General features: G+C 45.3%; 1 protein-coding gene and 1 pseudogene across 1 annotated transcript in view; one reads left to right on the forward strand and one right to left on the reverse strand.

The window, feature by feature from the left end:
* Window positions 1-3,003: 3,003 nt before the first annotated feature.
* Window positions 3,004-20,101, reverse strand: part of CTNNA1 (catenin alpha 1) — a 140,533-nt gene continuing 123,435 nt past the window's right edge. Inside the window, exons 12-18 of the mRNA XM_015569636.1 lie at window positions 11,372-11,572; window positions 10,464-10,615; window positions 7,974-8,084; window positions 6,644-6,825; window positions 6,433-6,538; window positions 4,857-4,991; window positions 3,004-4,219 (exon numbers count right to left, since the gene is read on the reverse strand). Of these exons, the coding sequence (XP_015425122.1) occupies window positions 3,932-4,219; window positions 4,857-4,991; window positions 6,433-6,538; window positions 6,644-6,825; window positions 7,974-8,084; window positions 10,464-10,615; window positions 11,372-11,572 (1,175 nt within the window). The 3' untranslated portion in view covers window positions 3,004-3,931. The remainder of the gene's footprint in view (window positions 4,220-4,856; window positions 4,992-6,432; window positions 6,539-6,643; window positions 6,826-7,973; window positions 8,085-10,463; window positions 10,616-11,371; window positions 11,573-20,101) is intronic.
* Window positions 17,545-19,952, forward strand: LOC102758696 (annotated as a pseudogene).

Here is a 20,101-nt window from a genome sequence, read left to right on the forward strand (position 1 = left end):
TTCAGGCTGTTGTCTGAGAAGATGGAGGATTTCCGGATGTCTGGGGGGTGCCTCCTCAGTTGCCTCCTTTTTGCCTTCTAGTACCTTTTGGTTTAAATCAATAAATGGTTTGAATGGTTCAACAACTATTTCTCAAGCATGTAGGGGAGACCCTTTGCCGGATAGGGTGAGCAAGACCAATCCTGTTTGTTCCTCAAAAGAATTCAGGTCAGGCTGTGAGGGCTGGTGCCATGCCCAGGGCCAGGCAGCAGTGGCAGCTGCGGGCCAGTGTTTGCAGAGGTGGTACTTGGATGATTTTAGGAAATACATGAACACTTATCAAAATGTTATTTTGATGTATATTAGAAAAAATGTAACCAGCCCATCAAACATGATTTCAGATACTGCTTAAAGGAGGTACTGTTAACCAGAAGTTAGTCTAAGTATGTAATGGCTTTATATTTGGTGTGATAAGGGAAAGGTGCTGACCTGGACATCAAGTAATGGGCTCACGGGGGGAGCACAGGGTCAGGAGCCACTTCTAGGGGCTCAGTGGGCACAGGGCAGGGGGCAGCCTAGAGGGCGTCATGAGAGGCTTTACTCCTTGGAGGTGTTTCCGGAAGATGCATTTGCTGCAGGGAGAGGATGGATAATGGATGCTGGGGCTGACGTAGGCCAGTTTAGGAACCTTTGCAACACTGAGGGGTGGGGCCTGGGCCTCTGCTGAAGGGGATGGGTTGAGAGGAGGTGGACTGGGGGCTGCTGGGCTACTGGGCTGTAGGGCTTCCAGCAGATCAGGTGAAGCAGCTGAGGACAGACAGGGATCTGGGCTCAAGCCTGGAAGACAATTTTGAAATGTGACCAACTGATGGCAACAAAAGCCATGAGAACGCTCCCGAGTGTCGTCATGGACCCTGAGTCGGGGGGGAGGGGGGGGAAGTGTAGGGAGGCCAAAGCCTCTGGGCCCAGCCCCATGGGAGTTCGAGATTCAGTCCTTGTCCTGGGCTTTGGAGAGTCGGTGATGAACAAAATCAAGATCCCTCTTCCTGCAAAACTTACAAGAGAAACAGATGGGCTTGTAAACGTCAAGTTCAGTGCTATAAAGAGAGGGCATGGTAGGATTTTTCGAAGGTCTTTTGGGTAAGGTGATTTGTGAAGACACACCTGAAGACCTTAAAGCACATGTGTATCTCTGGGGAGTGTTCCAGGCAGTGGAACCACAAGTGCAAAGGGCAAGTGACAAAGAAGGGAGAGAAGAGAGGCTAGAGGGCCAAACCATCATTTAAGACTTTGGCTTTTACTGGGAGATAGAAACTTTTGCTGGTTGGAGCTGAGAGAATGACACAATCTGACTTGTTTTATAGGGATTACGAGAGGCCCGGCGCACTGGCGGGGTCCTGCTGGCCCGCCTGATCGGGGCCAATCAGGGCCAGCCGGGCAAGGAAGAGGGGCCACTGGCCGCAGGTGGTTGGCTGGCCCCGCCTCGTGGTCGAACTCCCAGTTGAGGGGACAATTTGCATATCGATTATGGCTGCCCTGGGGAGTAGGGTGTGGGGAACAATCAAGCCCAGTGGGGACGTTACTGCAGTGGCCTGGGTTCAGGTGACTGGAAGTCCACCTCCTGGCTTTGGCCTCCTGGTGGTGTCCCCCTCCCACAGGGTACCAGGGGTGGTCTGTGTGATCAACAGAATATAATGGCAGTGATGGTCATATATATGTGGATGTTGTGTGTTAATCCTCACCTGAGGATATTTTTTTGCTTGCTTTTCAGAGAATGGAAGGGAGGTAGGGGGAGAAAAAGACAGAAACATTGATGTGAGAGACACATTGACTGGTTGCCTCCCCCATATGCCCAACCTAGGGCGGGGAGTGAACCCGCAACCCTGTGCTCAAACCACTTATCAACACTGGCCAGGGCAGTGCTGGTCATATTACCTTTGAGATCAGGTTTTAAAAAAACCACGACTCCCATCTGGTTGTTCTCCTGGATGACTCATTTGAGGGGAGCCAGTGAGCACATCAGAAGCTGCTCTGTGGGAGACCACAGGGCACGGAACCGAGGCCGCCTGCCGGCAGCCAGGAGGGAGTCTGGAAGCAGCTCCCCAGCCCATCTGGCCTTCGGAGAGAGACTGAGCCTCACGCGAGACCAAGTCAGGACCTCCCACAGAGCTGTTCCTGGATTCCTGGCCTTCAGAAACTGAGGTAATAAATGTTTGTTGTTTTAGCTGCGAAGTTTTGGGGCAGTTCGTTACACAGCAATAGGTAACTAAAATGATGACCAGGTGAAAGTAAATGGGTGGTTGGACCCACCATACATTTTAAAGATAAGAATTCGGACAGATTGAGTATGAGATATTAAGACATATATGTGGAGAGTTCAGGAGGCAGGCAGTTGTAAGTCAGGATACAGAAGAAGGCAGAATTTGGATTGTACATAAAGCCAGCAGTCTGGTTAAGTTTGGAAGAGTGAGTAGAGCCAAAGAGACCTGGGTATTGAGCCCAGGGAAGCACAGCTTTTAATGACTAGGAAACTGCGGTGAAGGAAGACAAAATCAGAATGGAGTGTTCTGGAAGGCAAGTGAGGAACTTCTGAGAGCGGGGCCATTCACCTGGGCACTTGTACGGTGAGACTGGTAAGATGAGGAAAGAGCCAATTAGTCTGGTAATGCCGACAGCTCCCGTAAGGGGGACGGTAGTAGAGGAGGGGCCGGAATGGCAGAGAGAATGGAAGTGAGAGGGGACACTCCACACCTCTCTCTAAGGAGCTTTGCTGGGAAGGGAAATGGCGTTCGGAGGGCTATTTTGGAGGCAGCTGTTATCCTGGTGTGGTTATAAGCTGATATACCCATGGAGACTTTAAGGACACTTCCAAGGTTTGACCTTCCCCGTGAAGGGTGAACACTTGAGTTCCCGAGGAGCCACAGGTAGCGTCTCCTTGTTGGGACACTGGGGGCAGACACGGGAGCTGTTTCATGTAAAACGTGACTGCTGGAGGCAAAGAAAAACGACTTTAACTTCTTGGGCTTGGTTTCAAGGTGGACTTTATTGGGAAAAGTTAGTGTAAAAAACATTTGAATTCATGAAATTTAAATAGTAAAATTATACCTTGTAGCTATAGTAATCGCTATATTAATCACAAATAAGGTAATGTCTAAATTATTGCCTAAGCAAATGCTACTTTGTTAGGCTACTGTAGTAAGCCCAAGGCAGGAAACGCTGCATTAGAAGTGATCCCAGTGATGTATCTGCACTTGGAGCTGAACAAAGGGAAACAAGCAAGTTCTGATTATGGCATCATAACATTCTAGCCTGAGGAAAAAAATAAGCAACTTTTTATTATGTCCTGCAGCAAAGCACATTAGTGACTGTAACCATGCATGACAATTCTCATTTCACGTCGTAAAGAGAGTAATCAGTGTTCGGCATGATACATTGTTTTACTGAGTTTCATGTGGTTTGTCCCTCTCAGGACCTTTCTAGAAACATTTCCTCTCTGGGGACCACTTACTAAGACACCCAGTTTGCTTGCCCTGGTCATCTTTGGCATTTAATACCAGCCAACCTGCCCAGACCCTGGGCTGGTGGAAGACCCCTCCCTGAAATAAGGGTGAGTCAGATCTCTCCTTTTCTCAGACCCTAATGCCACACAACTTGGTCAAGAATGTCACTAACAAGTTAATATGGGATTCTCTTTGGTTATGGGATTTTTATTTAAGCTTATAAAAAAATACAGCTAGAAATATGCTCCTGAATTCTAAAAGTATTTGTGACTGACTTAAACACAAGTATGTCCTTGCAAAATTCACCACCTGGCCAGGTTTAACATCTGCCTATTTCCCGGTGGAATCTAACGTCAGTGCTCTATTTAGCAAATACATTTGAGTGAAGAACAGCGACTGATCTTAAGAGCCCCGATGGGGGGGTTGGGGGGGGGCAGCTGGCGAGGGCAGCCTTAGATGCTGTCCATGGCTCTGAACTCGCTGAGGGCCTGCACAGGGTTCACATGCTTCTTCTGAGACGCCCGTTTAATCTTGGTCTGTGTCTCATCCTGTTTCTCTCTCTTCACCAAGGGCTTTTTCTCAGGTGCCTTCATCTTCCATGACACAGCCGGGAGGTTGAGGGAAGCCATACCCTGCGACTTCTGGTACTTGGTGGAGGCCACATAGGAGGCCTTCACTGTCTGCACCACAGCGTTCATCAAGTTCTTGGCAGCCTGGATCAGGGACATGGCGCTGTCCACCTAAGAGCCACAAACATGGGGCGGTGAGGAGCACAGGCCTGACGTTTAGCCCCAGGGTTGGGTGAGGAGGGAGCCCCCTCCTCCTTCCCTTCAGGGGTGGGCCACAGGCCCATTTAATTGGCTGCTCTTATCCAAATACCCTGAAAAGGCCTATTTCAGATCTTCTGAAGAAATAAAGGGAACAGTAACAAGAATGTAAGGCATCGTCACCTTCCCCTCACCCCTCAAACAAGCTGGAGAGGGAGGCCTGAGTCATCCATGGCCTGGGGCATTGACTTGTAGCAGGTGACCAAATGGTGCCAATTTCTTTGAAAGGAAATTCTGGGGAATTAATAGAGCCCAGCACACTGAGGAGATCACCTCTTCGCCCTACCCCAGGTGACACGGTAAAGAGACAAGGAGGGGTGGATAATACTGAAGCGCTTGGAGCGGTAAAGGAGATTTGAGAAAGCCTTGCTATATCATCTTTGCAATTTTTGAACAGGCTCAATTCTTCTGTGGGGGGGAAGCAAAACATTAAAATATGCCTGCCACTGAGGTGCAGCCAGCCCTGGACTCACCTTCCCAGGTAAGGAGTGTATGTGGACAAAGGCCCGACTATTCCCACCACCCACTTCTTTTCACAGATGAAACTTACCCCAGAGACAACGAGCTCCCCACCAAGGTTCTGCACCTCGGCCTTGACTTTGCTGCAGATGTTGAGTTGGTGGCAGTAGAGGGCGATGCGCTGCAGGTAGGCCAGCAGGTCCTGCTTGCAGGCCGAGTCTGGGCACTGAGGGGAGGGTAAGTTAGCAGAGCACCCAGGCCTGGTCTCACCACACCTACCCCCGGGGCTGTTTCTAAATCTGTGTGTGACACCGAGAGGCTTCCCCTCTCCCTGCTGGAGCAAAGGGCCTGAGAGGTGAGTTACCCGATTACCTGGGGCAGTTTGGCTCTAGGCTGCCCTCTGCTTGGGCCCGAGCCCCTAAAGGTGAAAAAAGCCTCAGCAGAGTGCTCTGAGCTTGCTAACAACCATCCCAACAGCTCTTCTGCTCAATTATGATACACACTGCAACCTGGTGAAAGGAGAGGTTCGCTTCAGGCGAAGATGGAGGATGAGTGAATCAAAGCAAGAGAACAAGCAGTGGGAGACCGTGAGGTCTTGACCAGCCACCGGGAAATTAAAGGGCAGCCGCTGCCCAATTCCTGTCTTGCTGCCAAAGCTCAGGAAGCTTTACCCAGAGAAAGACATACAGAGCACCTCTCAGGTATTTATAGCAAACATGTCCCTCTGGGAGACTGGGCACAGACAAACCTGTAGACCATGCTGGAAATTTTGAATTTAAGAATCTTACGGAACACAGCAGAGCCCTATCAAGACATGCACTTTAGATGAGCGTGTAGGAAGCCTGCACTAGCAGCTGTATGGAGGATGGCGTGGAGAAGAGAGAGGGAAAGCTGTGGAGGGCGGCCTGAGCTGGCTCTGGAAGAGGGGACAAGACTAGATGGTGGCCAGTAGAAGGATAGCACTAGCACTGGATTGTGGGAAGGAGGGGTTAGGATGACTTCTGAATCTTTGACTTGAGCGGTGAGGCACTGCTGTCCCTCAGCCCAGATGCAGGGTGAGAGGCTTGATACCTCAGGGGAAGGGCTTAGACTGCAGAGAACTGTAACTGAGAAACAGCATCTCCAGTAAATAAGTCTTGGAACATCAAAGGAAAATCTCAACTCTCCAGGAGGTAGGAACCACATTTTCTGATGTATCACTGCAGGGAATAAAGGGTTTATGAAAGCTGGGTAGTCGAGAACCCACAGCGCTGAGGACACATTATCCTGCTGCTTCTAAGAAGCAAATCCACGAGAAGAGGCACTCGCACACCTGGGGTCAGCGTGGTAGGCTTGGAAGCAGTGCCTGCCCAGAGCTCAAGTTCTGAAGAGAACTCGGAATACACACGTCCCCAGGAGAATCTGTTACCTGGAGGTGTGTCTGTCCTGAATAACAGATTCTCCTGGGGACGTGTGTATTAGACACACCTCCAGGTATGTCCTCTCAAGAATTATCAAAGAATTATTCAGAAATTCTTAACACTCTATGCTGGTTGGCAAGTTCAGAACAATTTTTGAGATGAATGTTGTGTCCCCTGAAAATTATTGTTATAAATTATTGTTATTGCTGCCTCAGGAATGGACCAGGCTGGGCTGCCTGAGACCCACATGTTAGGTCTGTTACTTACATGGTCTGCGATGGTGCGGCCAAGCTTATCCATCCTGGATCCTGCCTCTGCAATTTTCTTGGCAGCACTGATCACATCTGATGTGTTTTTGAGCGGTCCCTTCCCTCTGAAAAAAGAACAAGGATCATTGTACGTGAAGCCCTTTGTAGTTGGCAGTGAGTAGAAAAGAGAAAACGGCTGCCTCTGCGGCTGTGGGCCGGGCACGGCTCACCGGGTGAAGTCGGTCATCTCCATCATGATCATGCACATCTGCTTGGCCAGCACGATGATGTCGTTACCACTGTCGTCCCACTTGGACACTTCAGCATCCAGCTTGCTCTTTTCTTCCTGGAAGCTGGCCACCTGTTCTGCAATCTTTGCTTTTTGCTCTTGGGGAAGCTGAGCCATGATTGCCTAACATCAGAAGCACAGAAAGCTCTTACATGGAAAGAATGTGACTTTCTCAGTACATTAGCCAAAAGCATTTCCACCGAGCAGTCTATGACACAGATAGGATAATGCTTTAATAGGTTTCATTTTGCCTGAAGGGCCATTCCCAACCCACTTTTAAGAACAAATTTTAATGTGGAGGAAAACAAGAGTATAAGGGGTACAAGGCTAATGTGGACACTTTGGGATCACACTGGCCCAGGAACAGAGCCTGCTTAATTGAGTTCTGCAAAAGTTTCATCCTCTGTCTCCTGTGAGAGCACAGATGAGAGAAGGGCCAATGCTGGTGGCGCTTTCCCAAGCATTTCCTGTGGCCGCATTGTATCTTTAACTTTTCAAGGTGAACTGGAAGTGCCTTTAGAATGTAAATTTTAAAGAAGGCAGGCAGAGAACCTGCTGAAGTATATACACTTTGTATAGCTCAGTAGTATTGACACCTTACCAAAGTAGCACCTGGGCTCTCCCCAAAGTGCTCATGACAAAGTGGGGCCTAAAGCAGGGATGTGCTCGCTGTTTAAAATATCTGAGAAGTGAAAAAGGACTCCTTAGAAATATTTCTAGGCATCCTCCCCAAACAAAAATGCTACTGATGGAAGATTTAAGGACTCAAATGGATGCAAAAGTTCTGACTGATTCTCTTGAATGTACCACTGTTATTTTATTTAACCCATAAATAAATATTTCAGTGTAACTGACATGGGCAAAGACCACAATCTTTTTAACCACCATTGTGTTGATTAGATCCTCAGGCTCTCCTGATGCAGGATTGTCATAAACCAAAGCCCCAGGGCACAGCTGAGGAGACACTTTGGAGAAACCTACAATTGACTAGCAGGTGCCACAACTTCAGTCCTATGGCCAGAAGAAAAGAGAAAAAATTGGGTTCTCAAAATAGAGTATTTTCCTGGAAAAGAAAAGCTAAGACCTGAGAGGGACAGGGAAGTTCTGCAGAACAAGTTTGTATTTTTTTTTTTTGAGAGACACATTGATTGCTTGCCTCACACACACACCCCAGCTGGGGATTGGGCCTGCAACCCTTTTATGTGCAGGCTGACACACTATCCACTAAGCCAAACTGGCAAGGGCCAAAACAAGTTTAACTGATTCCTTACCCGGGCACTCTGGCCAGCTATCAACTGGTCATCTTCTGTCTGGACGCTTGTCCTGCTGCGGACATCGAAGTCTTCTGTCTCGAAGTCAGAGTCATCCAACTCCTCAGGAGTCTGCCATCAAGAAAGAATATGAGCCAGATAAAACGCAGGCCCCCGCTGTCTCGAGCCACTCAGTCCACACCCTGCCTGCTGTAGGGACACCCAGGATTTCCATGTGCAGTATTCTAAACAGATGTGGTAACAGCTAAAAGCACTCGGTATTCGTTTGAGACCTTGCCTCACAGGTGCACCTGTGGGTGGCTCATCCAACAAACAGTTGGCCAGGGTACCACACCACACTTGCCAAAGGGCCAAGGGATTTCTTTCTGGGGGTTAGGGCTTCAGTTCCCACCCCTGAGTCAAGACTCCCTTTGACATAAGATTTATACTTCTTAATGTACTTCTCCCACAGCTGCATTTAAAGACAAAGATGAGAACTTTCCAGGGTAGAAAAGGTATTTTAATTTAAAAATAGAGGTATTTTACAAAATATTAGGCAGTTTCTTAACTTTCCCACTTTATGACAAGAAGAACATTAAATGTATTAAGTAATACTGGGCCTTCTCTTAGGGTACCAAAGGCTGCTTTGAGGGGTAAAAATAGTGATTTTTATGTATTTTTTCCTCTGATAAAAGGAAAAGAGAGAATGTGGCAGGTAAGGTTTAAATACCAAAGGAACTAATTAATGGTCCTAGTTCTGCTTTAATTATGAAATAAAATTCTTATTTTGCACAGCCTCCAGCCTCACATGATTAGCTGCTGACTTGAAACATAATGTCATCTGGAAGTCATCAGTAAGGGGGCAGGAGGCAGAACAGCTGCCTGTGACAGGAGGGCAGGCCCTCATCTGCCCCAGGACCTGATCCAAGCCCAGCCCCAAGATTTGCTGTGAGGCTCAAATGAGAGGATGTGTGAGAAGCACCTGAAACCGCCATGTACATGTGCAAGGGCCAGGCCTCTCCCTCAGTGGGAAGAGATGAGAAGAGCAGAGGTACCTGAGACACCAAGAGCACATAACACAAGATCCCGGAGTGTCTCTGAGTTGGGAGCGCAAAACACGACGTCACTATTTCCCGTTTTATCCTTCCAGAGCTGGAAGAGGAAGCCAAGCCGGCTGCCTGCCCCTAAGATGTGGTTTCCCACAACCCTACTTGCTTCCTCAGAAAGGACTCTGGAATTCACAAGCACCTCCTGGAGGTATGCGGTTTCAGCCACTCAAATCCCCAAAGGCATTAGACTCCTTCATCATTAAGGTTTCTTTTACTGTTTCTAGGTGTCTGTCATCATGGAAAGGCTTCTGGAGAAATAGGGCTGTGTTCACTGGCCCTGGTGTATGTGATCCGGGGATCCCTTCACACCACTGAGATGTGGCCTCTGCATAATATGGGTTCTTCTTTAGCAGCAGCAGGACTGAAGAAAGCAAAAGGCTCCACAAGCTCCCAGCCCACCCCAACATGTCGGGTGACCTGGGGTCTGCAGGAACAGTCAACCAGGCCACCTCTGAACAGTTCTTTTCCTCCTCACCTCAGAGCAGTACAGTCTTACACTGTATATAAAATGGATCCAGCCTAATGCAACTGCCTTTAGAAATGGTCTCTTTCCAGGTGACAGTCCAGCTAGGCTCTGTAGCTGTCAGGCTGAGGGGGTAAAAAGTGAGACAGATCCCTGCCTACCTTGAGGTCTGACTAGCAAACCATGAAGCTGTGAATGAAGCTCCTCTGATCCAGCTAGATCGACAGCAAAGCAGCCACCTATGCTGCGGACAGGGGCTGAGGATGGCTACACACTTATGCTCAGAACAGCATGTGAAGGATGACTGCTATGGGAAAGGCAGCTGCGAGAACCAGGCACCCTGGAGGTACATTACAGAGGGGTTGGAGCTTCTCAAAACCTGGTTTATGCCAACCCAGAGGGGCTGGACTTTCAGATGGTGAGAACTGCTGCTCTCAGAGACGATGGGCCACATGGGGGCCCTGAGCCAGGGAACATGACCAGGGTCTGCCACAGTCGCTCACCCTCACCCTGAACTGGGGTTCTAGCATCCTGCCTGCCACCCCTTCAAAAGGGAGGGGGGGAGGGGAGAGCTCCATGTGAAGAATAACTTCAACCTGTAATAAGGAATACTCCCTACTCTGAAATTAACTAAAAAGCCGTTATTTTCTATAGTTTCCCTCTAAGGCAAATGGAAACCTATTTGTGGGGATTGTGTGCTCTAAAATCATCAGGAGCAACTCATACTAGCTCCTGTTCTCAGTCCGAGTTTGGGCTCTAACTTGCAACTAAAAGTCATTTTAGACAATGTAATTAAATATATCTCATTCTAACAGCTTTTAGATTCATGGTTTTAATATATTGCCAATACATCTGCTGAGTTCCAGAATGATGCATTGTTCTCAAGGTTAGCAAATGATAAGAACAAGCTATTAAAACATCCGAAATGCAGTTACTCACTCTTATCATCAACACCGCTTTCCTGATGTCCCGGATGCCATCGTACACCAGGCGGGAGGCATCGATAAACTCATTCTCATCCATGGGCTGGGCGGGGTCCGAGCTGAGGGCTTCCACGGCCGCTTCTACTTGCTCAGTAAAACGCGGCATAACTGCAGAGAAAAGAGGCCCAGCAGACATCATTCTATAGCCCTCCCTGAATCTACCTCACTCAAAAAGAGGCAAGGTGTCTGATGAAGAGCTTCCACTTTTACCTATGTGAGATTTATGGCTGAAATAAATTAAATGCCATATTTTACAATATTTCAACCAAGAATCGAATCATCCTCTTTGTCTCTGACCAGATTTTACAATAAAGGATTTCGATGGTTGAGAACATTAAAGTAAGATTAATTTGAGGCCTTAAGAATGGGACCCTCCTTAAATTAGTATTTATTCACTAACAGAAGACTTAACTCCAAAATTAATCTTAAACAGTGCTTTCAGAATTATTTCCTCAGCCCTGGCTGGGTGGTTAAGTTGGTTGGAGCTTCATCCCTCACACCAAAAGGATGCAGGTTCGATTCCCAGTCACAACTCATACCTAGTTTGCAGGTTTGATCCTTGGACGGGGCGTGTATGGGAGGTAACAAATCGATGTTTCCCTTCCTCTCTCTCTAAAATCAATTTTAAAAAAACATATCCTCGGGCGAGGATAAAAAAAAGTATTATTCCCCTCATTAATCATGGGACCCACATGAAGGAAACGTGTGTGCAGCCTTAATTTGGTTGACCAAGTTCTCACAAGTCTAGTGTCCACCCAGAACACTTAAGGCCCGAGTCCTGGTCTCCTACTTCCCACCCACAGGGCCTGGCCTAGCCCACCCGGGCTGTGTGGGGAGCACCAGTAAGGCAGGGAGTTCCCATACCTGTGTTGGAGAGAAGCTTGGTAGCTTCCAGCACCTTCTCTGTGTAGACCCCTGGCTCATAGTTGTCCATCTCTGAGGTGACTACATGAATGACCCGGGCTGCCCGGCCTCGGATTGCACCGGCTGTGCGGTCTAGCCCGTCCACATCTTTCTCTTGGAGAGCAATGACACATTTGTTCACATCTTCCAATATGTGATTCTCTGAGGAACAAGCAAAAGTGGAATGAGGGAAAAGTCCTTTCAAAAGAAGGGGACAATTTTTTTTTTTTGCCTTGAAATTTTTTTTCAATTATAGTTGTTACATAATACATATTAGTTTCAGGTGTACAACAGTGATTAGACATTTATATAACTTACAAAGTGATCACCCCAAATATGTCTAGTACCCACCTGACACCATACATAGTTATTACAACACTGACTGTATTCCCTGTGCTGAAAAGGGGACAATAACTGTTAGTTGGCATGTACCATTCACTGAGAGCTCACTTTGTGCCAGCCACAGCGCCAAAAGCTTTTACATGCATTACTGCACTGAAGAGAAAAGATTAACTGCTGGATTAACTGTCCCACTGAAACTCAACCTATAATCACCTCTGAGAATAACAATCTTTATTCCAGGTTTAAAAAAGAGAGAAAGGCCCATCTGTAAGGCACAGTAGTTCTGTACGTCCAGCAGGTGATTCAGACAACAGAAACCTCAAGAACTTCTCTTGCCCTTAAATAATCTCACTGACCTTACATATATCCCAAAGTCTAAATTAGAAGAAAAGGTTCCCTGTAAGGCTACCTCCCAGTGCCTCACCCCTCCTTCCAGCAGATGCCAGTGGCCGTCAGCACAGCCAGGAGGAGCAGGTGCGGTCAGCACGGGAAGCCTTCCTGAGGGAGCGCACGGAGGGAACATTTCCTAACCCTACAGGCTGAAGGTGGGTCTGCTGTGGTATTTGTGGAAATCCTTGAATTCTGTGAAGCCCAAAAGTGGCTCCTACCAGTGACAGAGCTGGAATTGGAAGACACACCAAAACTATTTTTCCTGAAAACAATAAAGCTTGACACTAGATCCTGGAAACCTCAGAGTAAGGCATTCACTTCAGCCTCATTGATAATAGCAAAATGGGGACAACCCAAACGTTCAAGAGCAGAGAGTAATAAATTTGGGGCGCTACGCAACTGTAGACGTGGAAGGTCAGTCTGTAGGTGCAGGCCCAGAATGGGAAAGGGAAAGCTCTCACCCAGGGACCAGTCAGCCAGAATGACAGGGCTGCCCACACTCCATGGGGTGGGTGGGCAAGGGACACACAGGAAGTTCCTAGGTTATTACCTGACCATTTCCTTCCTGCTTGGAAAGAAACTGTCTTCAAAACATGTAAGAACTCGTAGAAACAGAGTCAAAGACATGCCCACTCTATTAAGCCAAGACAGTACCTGCCACAACAGGTGAAAGACTAATGGTCCCAGTTCTGGAAGACCAGAATAATTAGTAGAAATGCAATCTGTTTAAAAAGCACATCTGGTTAGTTCTCTGCCAGCCCTGGCTACCTTATGCTTTGACATGTCATTATCTAGGACTAGTTCCTGATTTAACCCACTTCCAAAGCCAATACCCTTGTTTCACAGCCTCTGCTAATGTAGTCACATTATATATAACAACACACTTCACCTCTTAAGTACCCAAAACAAGGAAGTGGTCATGATAGGCTATTTCCTTTCATCACAAGTACTCAGCAGTATCACAGAGAACAGCCACCAGACACCCGCCTCTGGGCTTCAGGATCTCCCGTCGGCCCCAAGAACCAACACCCTCCTTTCTGTAGTTCCCAAGAGACTGCAGACAGGATCTCTATGTTCTAAAACCATAAGTATAATGGGATTAGGATGGGAAAAAAATTCACAAGAAAGAAATAATGATGTGAACAATTACAATTGAAAGGAAATCTGGTAAAAACATCTTTGCTACAAAACTAAACTATTATCATATGATCCAGCAATCACATTCCTTGGAATTTATCCCAAGACAATGAAAACTTACATCCACATAAAAACCTGCACATAGATGTTTCTAGCAGCTTTATTCATAATTGCCAAAACTTGAAAGCAACCAAGATGTCCTTCAAATGGGTGAACAGATTAACTGTGGTACATCTAAACAATGGAATATTATTTAGCACTAAAAAGAAATAATGGGGTGGGGATGGGCTACAAGGGGTGAATGGGAGGGGGGGGGAATATTACATTCAACAAAGATTTTTTTTTAATTAAAAAAAATTTAAAGCGCATATAAAAACAATAATTATCAGCCCTGGCCGGTTTGGCTCAGTGGATAGAGCATCGGCCTGGGGACTGAAAGGTCCCAGGTTTGATTCCAGTCAAGGGCATGTACCTTAGTTGCAGGCTCATACCCAGTGGGGAGTGTGCAGGAGGCAGCTGATCGATGTTTCTCTCTTATCAATGTTTCTAACTCTATCCCTCTCCCTTCCTCTCTGTAAAAAATCAATAAAATATATTTTAAAAAAATAAAAAATAATTATCAATCGTAAATGAATATTACTAAGTGAAGAAAGAGTCTGAAAAGGCTACATGCTATATGATTCCTACTATATGACATGCTGGAAAAGGCAAAACTATGGAGATAGTAAAAAAAAAAAAATCAGGTCGGAGAGAGGAGGGGTGAATAGACAGAGCACAGAGATTTTTTTTTTTTTTTTTTAGGGGAGGGAATATTTTATCTGATACTATAGTGATGGTCCATTTGTTCAAAACCGTGTAATGTAAACCACCAAGAGTGAATAATAATGCACATTATGGACTTTGGGTTATTCAATTTTAACAGATATGCCGCTGCGGTGGGGATGCTGAAAATGGGAAAGGCTGAGCATGTGTGGAAGCAGGTATTAGATGGGAAATCTCTACCTTTTAACTTTGCTGTGAACCTAAAAGTTGCTTTAAACACCTTCAAATATTAATAAAATTTTAAAAATTTCCAAGAAAACCCAGAATACAGTAATAACTCCTATTACAAAAGGGAAAAATGAATGACCACAATACAGCTAAGATGACCATAATTTAACGTCTACTGAATTAAAAATTAGACTTGTTCGGGGTACTATTCAAAGAGAAAACATTAAACCTTTTACATAAACTTTAGGGGGGATATTACAAGAATAAATGGATTTGGAGTCCATCAGAAGCATCACTTACATACAAACTCTCTACATACTCATTTTAACTAAACAGAATGGTACTGCACCTGTCCACCGCACTAAGTAGACCTTGTGTTAAAAACTGCTGTGGTGTTTTTTTAACTGAATCTAATAATTTTACACTTGTACCTTATATCAATAAGGAAAGAAAAGAAAAAGTTAAGATGACACTAACTAAATTATAAACCAATGTTTTCTCATATCACTGATTTTTAAGACTCATCCCTGTTTCAGGATTGTTAATACATGGGGGTGGGGGAGCACATCTTAGAATCAACGCAGCATGATTCTTTTTGTGCACTAAACAAAGTGGCCCAACTTCCACCAAGGATTCGCTAACCTTCATCTAGACAGCTATGTTTTTAAAAATCAATTTAGACCTTGAATTTATACTGCCTTTCATCCCGATGAATGCAAACCAGGAAAGGGTTTGCCATTCTTTAGCGACAAAGGAAGCCTGTGTTTCAGGAAGCCAACTAAAGTCATATTCTCTACCCTCACCAAACAGCTGTGCTTAGGAAAACCCCAGCCAGCTGAGGCCACCACACACCCAGGACACAGCATCAACCCTGCCCTCCACACTGGTGCCATTGGACATGTGCAAACATGGGAGGGTTGGAGTACCCACACTAACCAGAAATTACTTAAGCTTTAAGTAAATTCCCAGGAAACTTAGCCTGGGCCCATTATGAGTAGACACACCAATCTGTACCCCATTAAAGGCTCTTATTGTTCATTACAGTCTTTTTTGTAGGTGCTTCTAACAAGGAAAAAAGTCACATACATACAACAGTCTATTTATTACGGACACTATTATGTCTTTATTTCACCTGAAAACCTTTTTAAGTCTATCTTTACAGATCTAACTCATCTATTTTAATGGCTGTGCAGTCCCTATTAAATAGATGGAAGGGCCATAAGTCACTTACCCAGCCTTCTCTTACACCTTTTGGTTGAAGTGAACATCCTAGTACAGATATTTTGGCAAACATTTGTGTAAATGTCCCTGGGGAAAGTCTCTAGCAACAGGATTACTAAATCAAAGGCATACACGTTTAAAGTAGATGTTTGGTACCTAATTGCCATCTAGGAACCAAGCCAGTGGGCACTCTCCAAAAAAGGATGCATAAGCTTATACTTCAGTCTGCAATGCACAGCAGGGCCCGTCCTGCATACCCTTTGCTCTGGATATCTTTATTGGTGCAATCTTATGCACACATAGGAGATAATATTAATGTAGGACTTACTACATAACAGGAAATATTCTGAGTGCTTGACGTTTAACTAAATGTCAGCTTTTTTTTTTTTTTAAATCACCATTGCCCTAAACGGTTTGGCTCAGTGGATAGAGCATCAGCCTGCGGACTGAAGGGTCCCAGGTTCGATTCCAGTCAAGGGTATGTACCTGAGTTGCAGGTTCACATCCCCAGTAGGGGGCGTGCATGAGGCAGCTTATTTATATCAATATATATATTTATTTAAATCAATATATATTTAAATCATTAATTAATGAGGAAACTGAGGCACAGAAGTATTAAGTGACTTGCCTGAGGCCACACAGCTAGTGGGCACTGGAGTCAGAAATCAAATCTAACTTCATCACTACCTATGCCACTTCCTCAAAAGAGGGAAATTTCAGTTTTGCATTTTTGCTATAAAACACAAAAACAAAAATTTAGTACAGTAATCCTTTTATTTAATGTCTTCCAAATCAGACCAAATTCTTTGGACACACTGATACATAATGAAGAAAAAAGTATAAATTACCACTCTTGTGTATTGCCCCAAAGTATCTAATGCCAGTTGTTATATGCTTCTAAGAGCATATGGTAAAGCAATGTAATAAACCAATTAGAACCACCTGCATCTTTAAAAGTGAAAAAATTTAAAAAGCAACCAAAACTTCCATGTGTAAGCAGAGTAAATGAATGAGAAAGTAAATTGCATTTCCATGGAAAACATTTATCAAATACAATTCAAATGAAATTCAAACAGTCTTTATCACTTTAAATTTCAAACCACCATCCTTATGGGATCAGCCAATGCAAATACATTCATGATTTGCTGAATGCTCCCTAGTATTCTAAACCAGTGGTTGGTAAACTGCGGCTCGTGAGCCAGATGCAGCTCTTTGGCCCCTTGAGTGTGGCCATGAAGTTTCAATCGCACTGTACGTGCGTACCCGCATGTGGTTTTTTGTGGAAGAGCCACACTCAAGGGGCCGCAGTTTGCCAACCACTGCCCTAAACCATCTCCGATATTTACAAGGCAACATTATGAACAGAACAGCTTGGGGGAAAGGAATCCCCATTTCCTCTTCCCTGAGTGGGGCATGCATGCATCTCTCTCTATTTTCAAGTGACATATTGGATATGAGTAACCCAGGTTCTCCTTGCCCTGCAGATTCAGAAAACACTGGCAACAGGGTCTTGGTGGCTTTACAGATGATATGCAAAATGACCACTACTTTTTGAGCCACAAATTTAGGATATGCCTTGTGATAAGTATCAGGGAAGTTAGGGACCAATGGGACAGAATATCCAGGAACAGAACTAACGCAGCATAATAGGGTCCTCTCAGTCCTGATCCCTAAATAACTTCCCTTGGATAGGCTACAGCAAACATCCAGGCCCCATGGATTCCAAGAGGGAAAGTGATGGTGGAAAATCATTAATGGAAATAGTCTATAAAAACCCTCACACTGCCAACGGGCCACAAGGCACCAGAATACAGTAGAGAACAACCACTCCAAGGAGTCAGTGGCATTATCACTTTTCATTTGGCAACATTTTATTTATTTTTTAAATATATATTTTATTGATTTTTTACAGAGAGGAAGGGACAAGGATAGAGAGTTAGAAACATCAATGAGAGAGTAACATCGATCAGCTGCCTCCTGCACACTCCCCACTGGGGATGTGCCCGCAACCAAGGCACATGCCCTTGACCGGAATAGAACCCAGGACCTTTCAGTTCAAAGGCCGCTGCTCTATTCACTGAGCCAAACCGGTTAGGGCTGGCAACATTTTATGAAGCCCACCATCTTAGGGCCCATCCTGCTCGGTTCTCCCCAGACAACCATCGCCCGTGGTGGGACTTACCTGGTAGCCCCCTGCTCAGAAACTGATGGGACTACTGAAGCACCAGTGTGTGTGAGGGCAAGAGGAAATTGGCCAAGAGGGAAGATCAGCATGAGGCCAAGACATGGCTTCTCATCTAAAGACTGCCCATGACCATGCAGAGTGACACCTGCTCTCCATTCCACGGTGCATATCCAGAGATGCTTAGCTGCACAAGGATCAAGAACTGGGACCAGTGGAGGCTGCCCAATTAAGTGAGGTTCCGCTCAAGGAGAGCCAGCCAAGACTACCCTATGAGGCTATGTGTCATGACATGGGGAGACCTCTCTAGCCCGCCCCTCCCAAAAACTGCTAACGCTGGGTGAGACCCTCAGTAGACTGAGCTGCAGATGGAATTGGAACCTCCTGCTTCAGCAAGATCATGTTTCTCCACTATCACCTCAATGAACAGGGAGACCAGGTCTATACCCTGAAGAAGTTTGATCCTACGGGACAACTGACCTGCTCGGCCCATCCTGCTCCGTTTCACCCCAGACGGCAAATACTCTGGACACTGAATCACCATCAAGAAATGTTTCAAGGTGCTGATGACCCAGCAACTGCGCCCTGTATTGTGAAGGTCCCTTAAATTTCATGTCTCTCCTGCCACCTGTGACCCCTTTGAGACTTTCTGAAACCAAGCTTTTCAGTCTTGAGCCTTGAAGCCTTCTTACCACCCTTAGTCTTTGGAATCGGTGTCATCATTACCTTTGATCATGCTTGTGTGAAGCAATCATGGTAGCACCCCCCCTTAAAGGGAACAAGTTTAAGTCTGCTTTTAATATTTTGACTATCACATTAAAATGATTTGAAAGGAAAAAGAAGTGCTAAAGTTGCATGGATGAGGTAGATACAAGAAGGTATAAAAGACTCTGAATGCTAAAAATTAACTGGTTAATGGAGAACTCTGCACAGGCATGTGCTTGTCTGTTCCCTTCATCCTATGCCCCTAAAAAGCACATCAAAAAATCAGGAATTGTTCATTATTTAATTACTTGACATTGCTAAGCAAGTCTGTGACAAAACATTCGAGAAACACACCGGGGTACACCTATAAAATTTAGATGCTCTAAAAATACCACCACTTTTTGACTAGAAGAATTGTTCTGTTTTTATATGCTAAATAGAAACTGTCTAAACTCCTTTCCATCAAGTCAACCCTTATACTTTCCACTGTTGCATAAAAATTGAATATATCACATAGAAGTCTATCTGTTAAAGAACTTTATTTCTCTTTACCATTCTGCTGTTTTATGTCACATACCCTAACCATATGCCTGGATTTCACTATTACTGCAGAATCCCTTTTGTTCTCTGATTTGAAGATATATGAGGGATATTTGATTCTCTTTCATTTTATTTTGCTGTAAGAACTGAAAATCCCTTGAGACAAGCCTGGTACACCCACTCTAATCAGAGAGGGGAAGTTTAGGAATGGCTTAGCTAGCTCCAGAGGGGTGCTTTGCATTGAGAATTCTGAATTTGTTGTTTGCTTAAAAGTGTGCTGTGAAGGTAGAAGGTTTTTTTCTAAACCTATGAAAAAGACTAATTCAGTACTTCATTGGGAAAAACAACGGAAGGCCAAGATTTCCAAAAAAAGCCATTTACTGCATTTTTGGCACCTGCAAAGATGTGCTTCCAAATGAGTGTTTTAAAGTACCAGCACCTGTAATTTGGGGTTCCTGCAGCAGCAAGGTTTACACCCTTTTTTGAGGTTTATGGATTGCCTGCTCCTTACTCTATCAAGTAGAGCCACCAATCCCAAGGGAAGCAGGCAGAGACTGGGAGACATCGGTATGCGGAGCACACTGTCGCCGTATGTAGGTCACTGCGGGAGGCTGTGCTGTGCTGTACTTAGGCCCTGCTTCTGTTCCAAGCCCCACTGCCACTCGCACTCCCACATTCCAGCCTGTGGTTCCCTGGGGCAAAGGGTAGTTTCAGCCCTACAACTACCCAGCACTGACTGCCCACACCACTGGCCTCAGGATGTCTGGCACCTCCAGGCAGCAAGCAGTGCAGCCAAGGGCAGCAGAGGATCCATTAAAGGGAGAATGCATTTATACTTAACTCAAAGGAGATGGATTGAAATTTATCTCTGTGCGATAAACAGTGAATTGCAATTGACAGACATTTTCTATATGAATGCAATTTACTATGTTATTACCAATTTATGTTTATATAATGAAATCAACTGTTTTTGTGAGGTGAATTACCCAGATTTATTTTTTGCAAGTTCATAATTAAAAGGCATTTAAATATTTCCTCTCTGTTTTCTGTCTTTTGAAAAGTAGTCAGTTCAACTATGATCATTTGTGAGGGAGAGAGGAGATTTCCAAGCAAGGAAAAATTGTTTCAAAAAAGAAAGTAAAGGTGATGGTGTTGGGATTCCCTTCTCCTAAGTTTCACTTCTT

This window comes from Myotis davidii, unplaced genomic scaffold, assembly GCF_000327345.1.
Source record: "Myotis davidii unplaced genomic scaffold, ASM32734v1 scaffold545, whole genome shotgun sequence".
Taxonomy (NCBI): Eukaryota; Metazoa; Chordata; class Mammalia; order Chiroptera; family Vespertilionidae; genus Myotis; species Myotis davidii.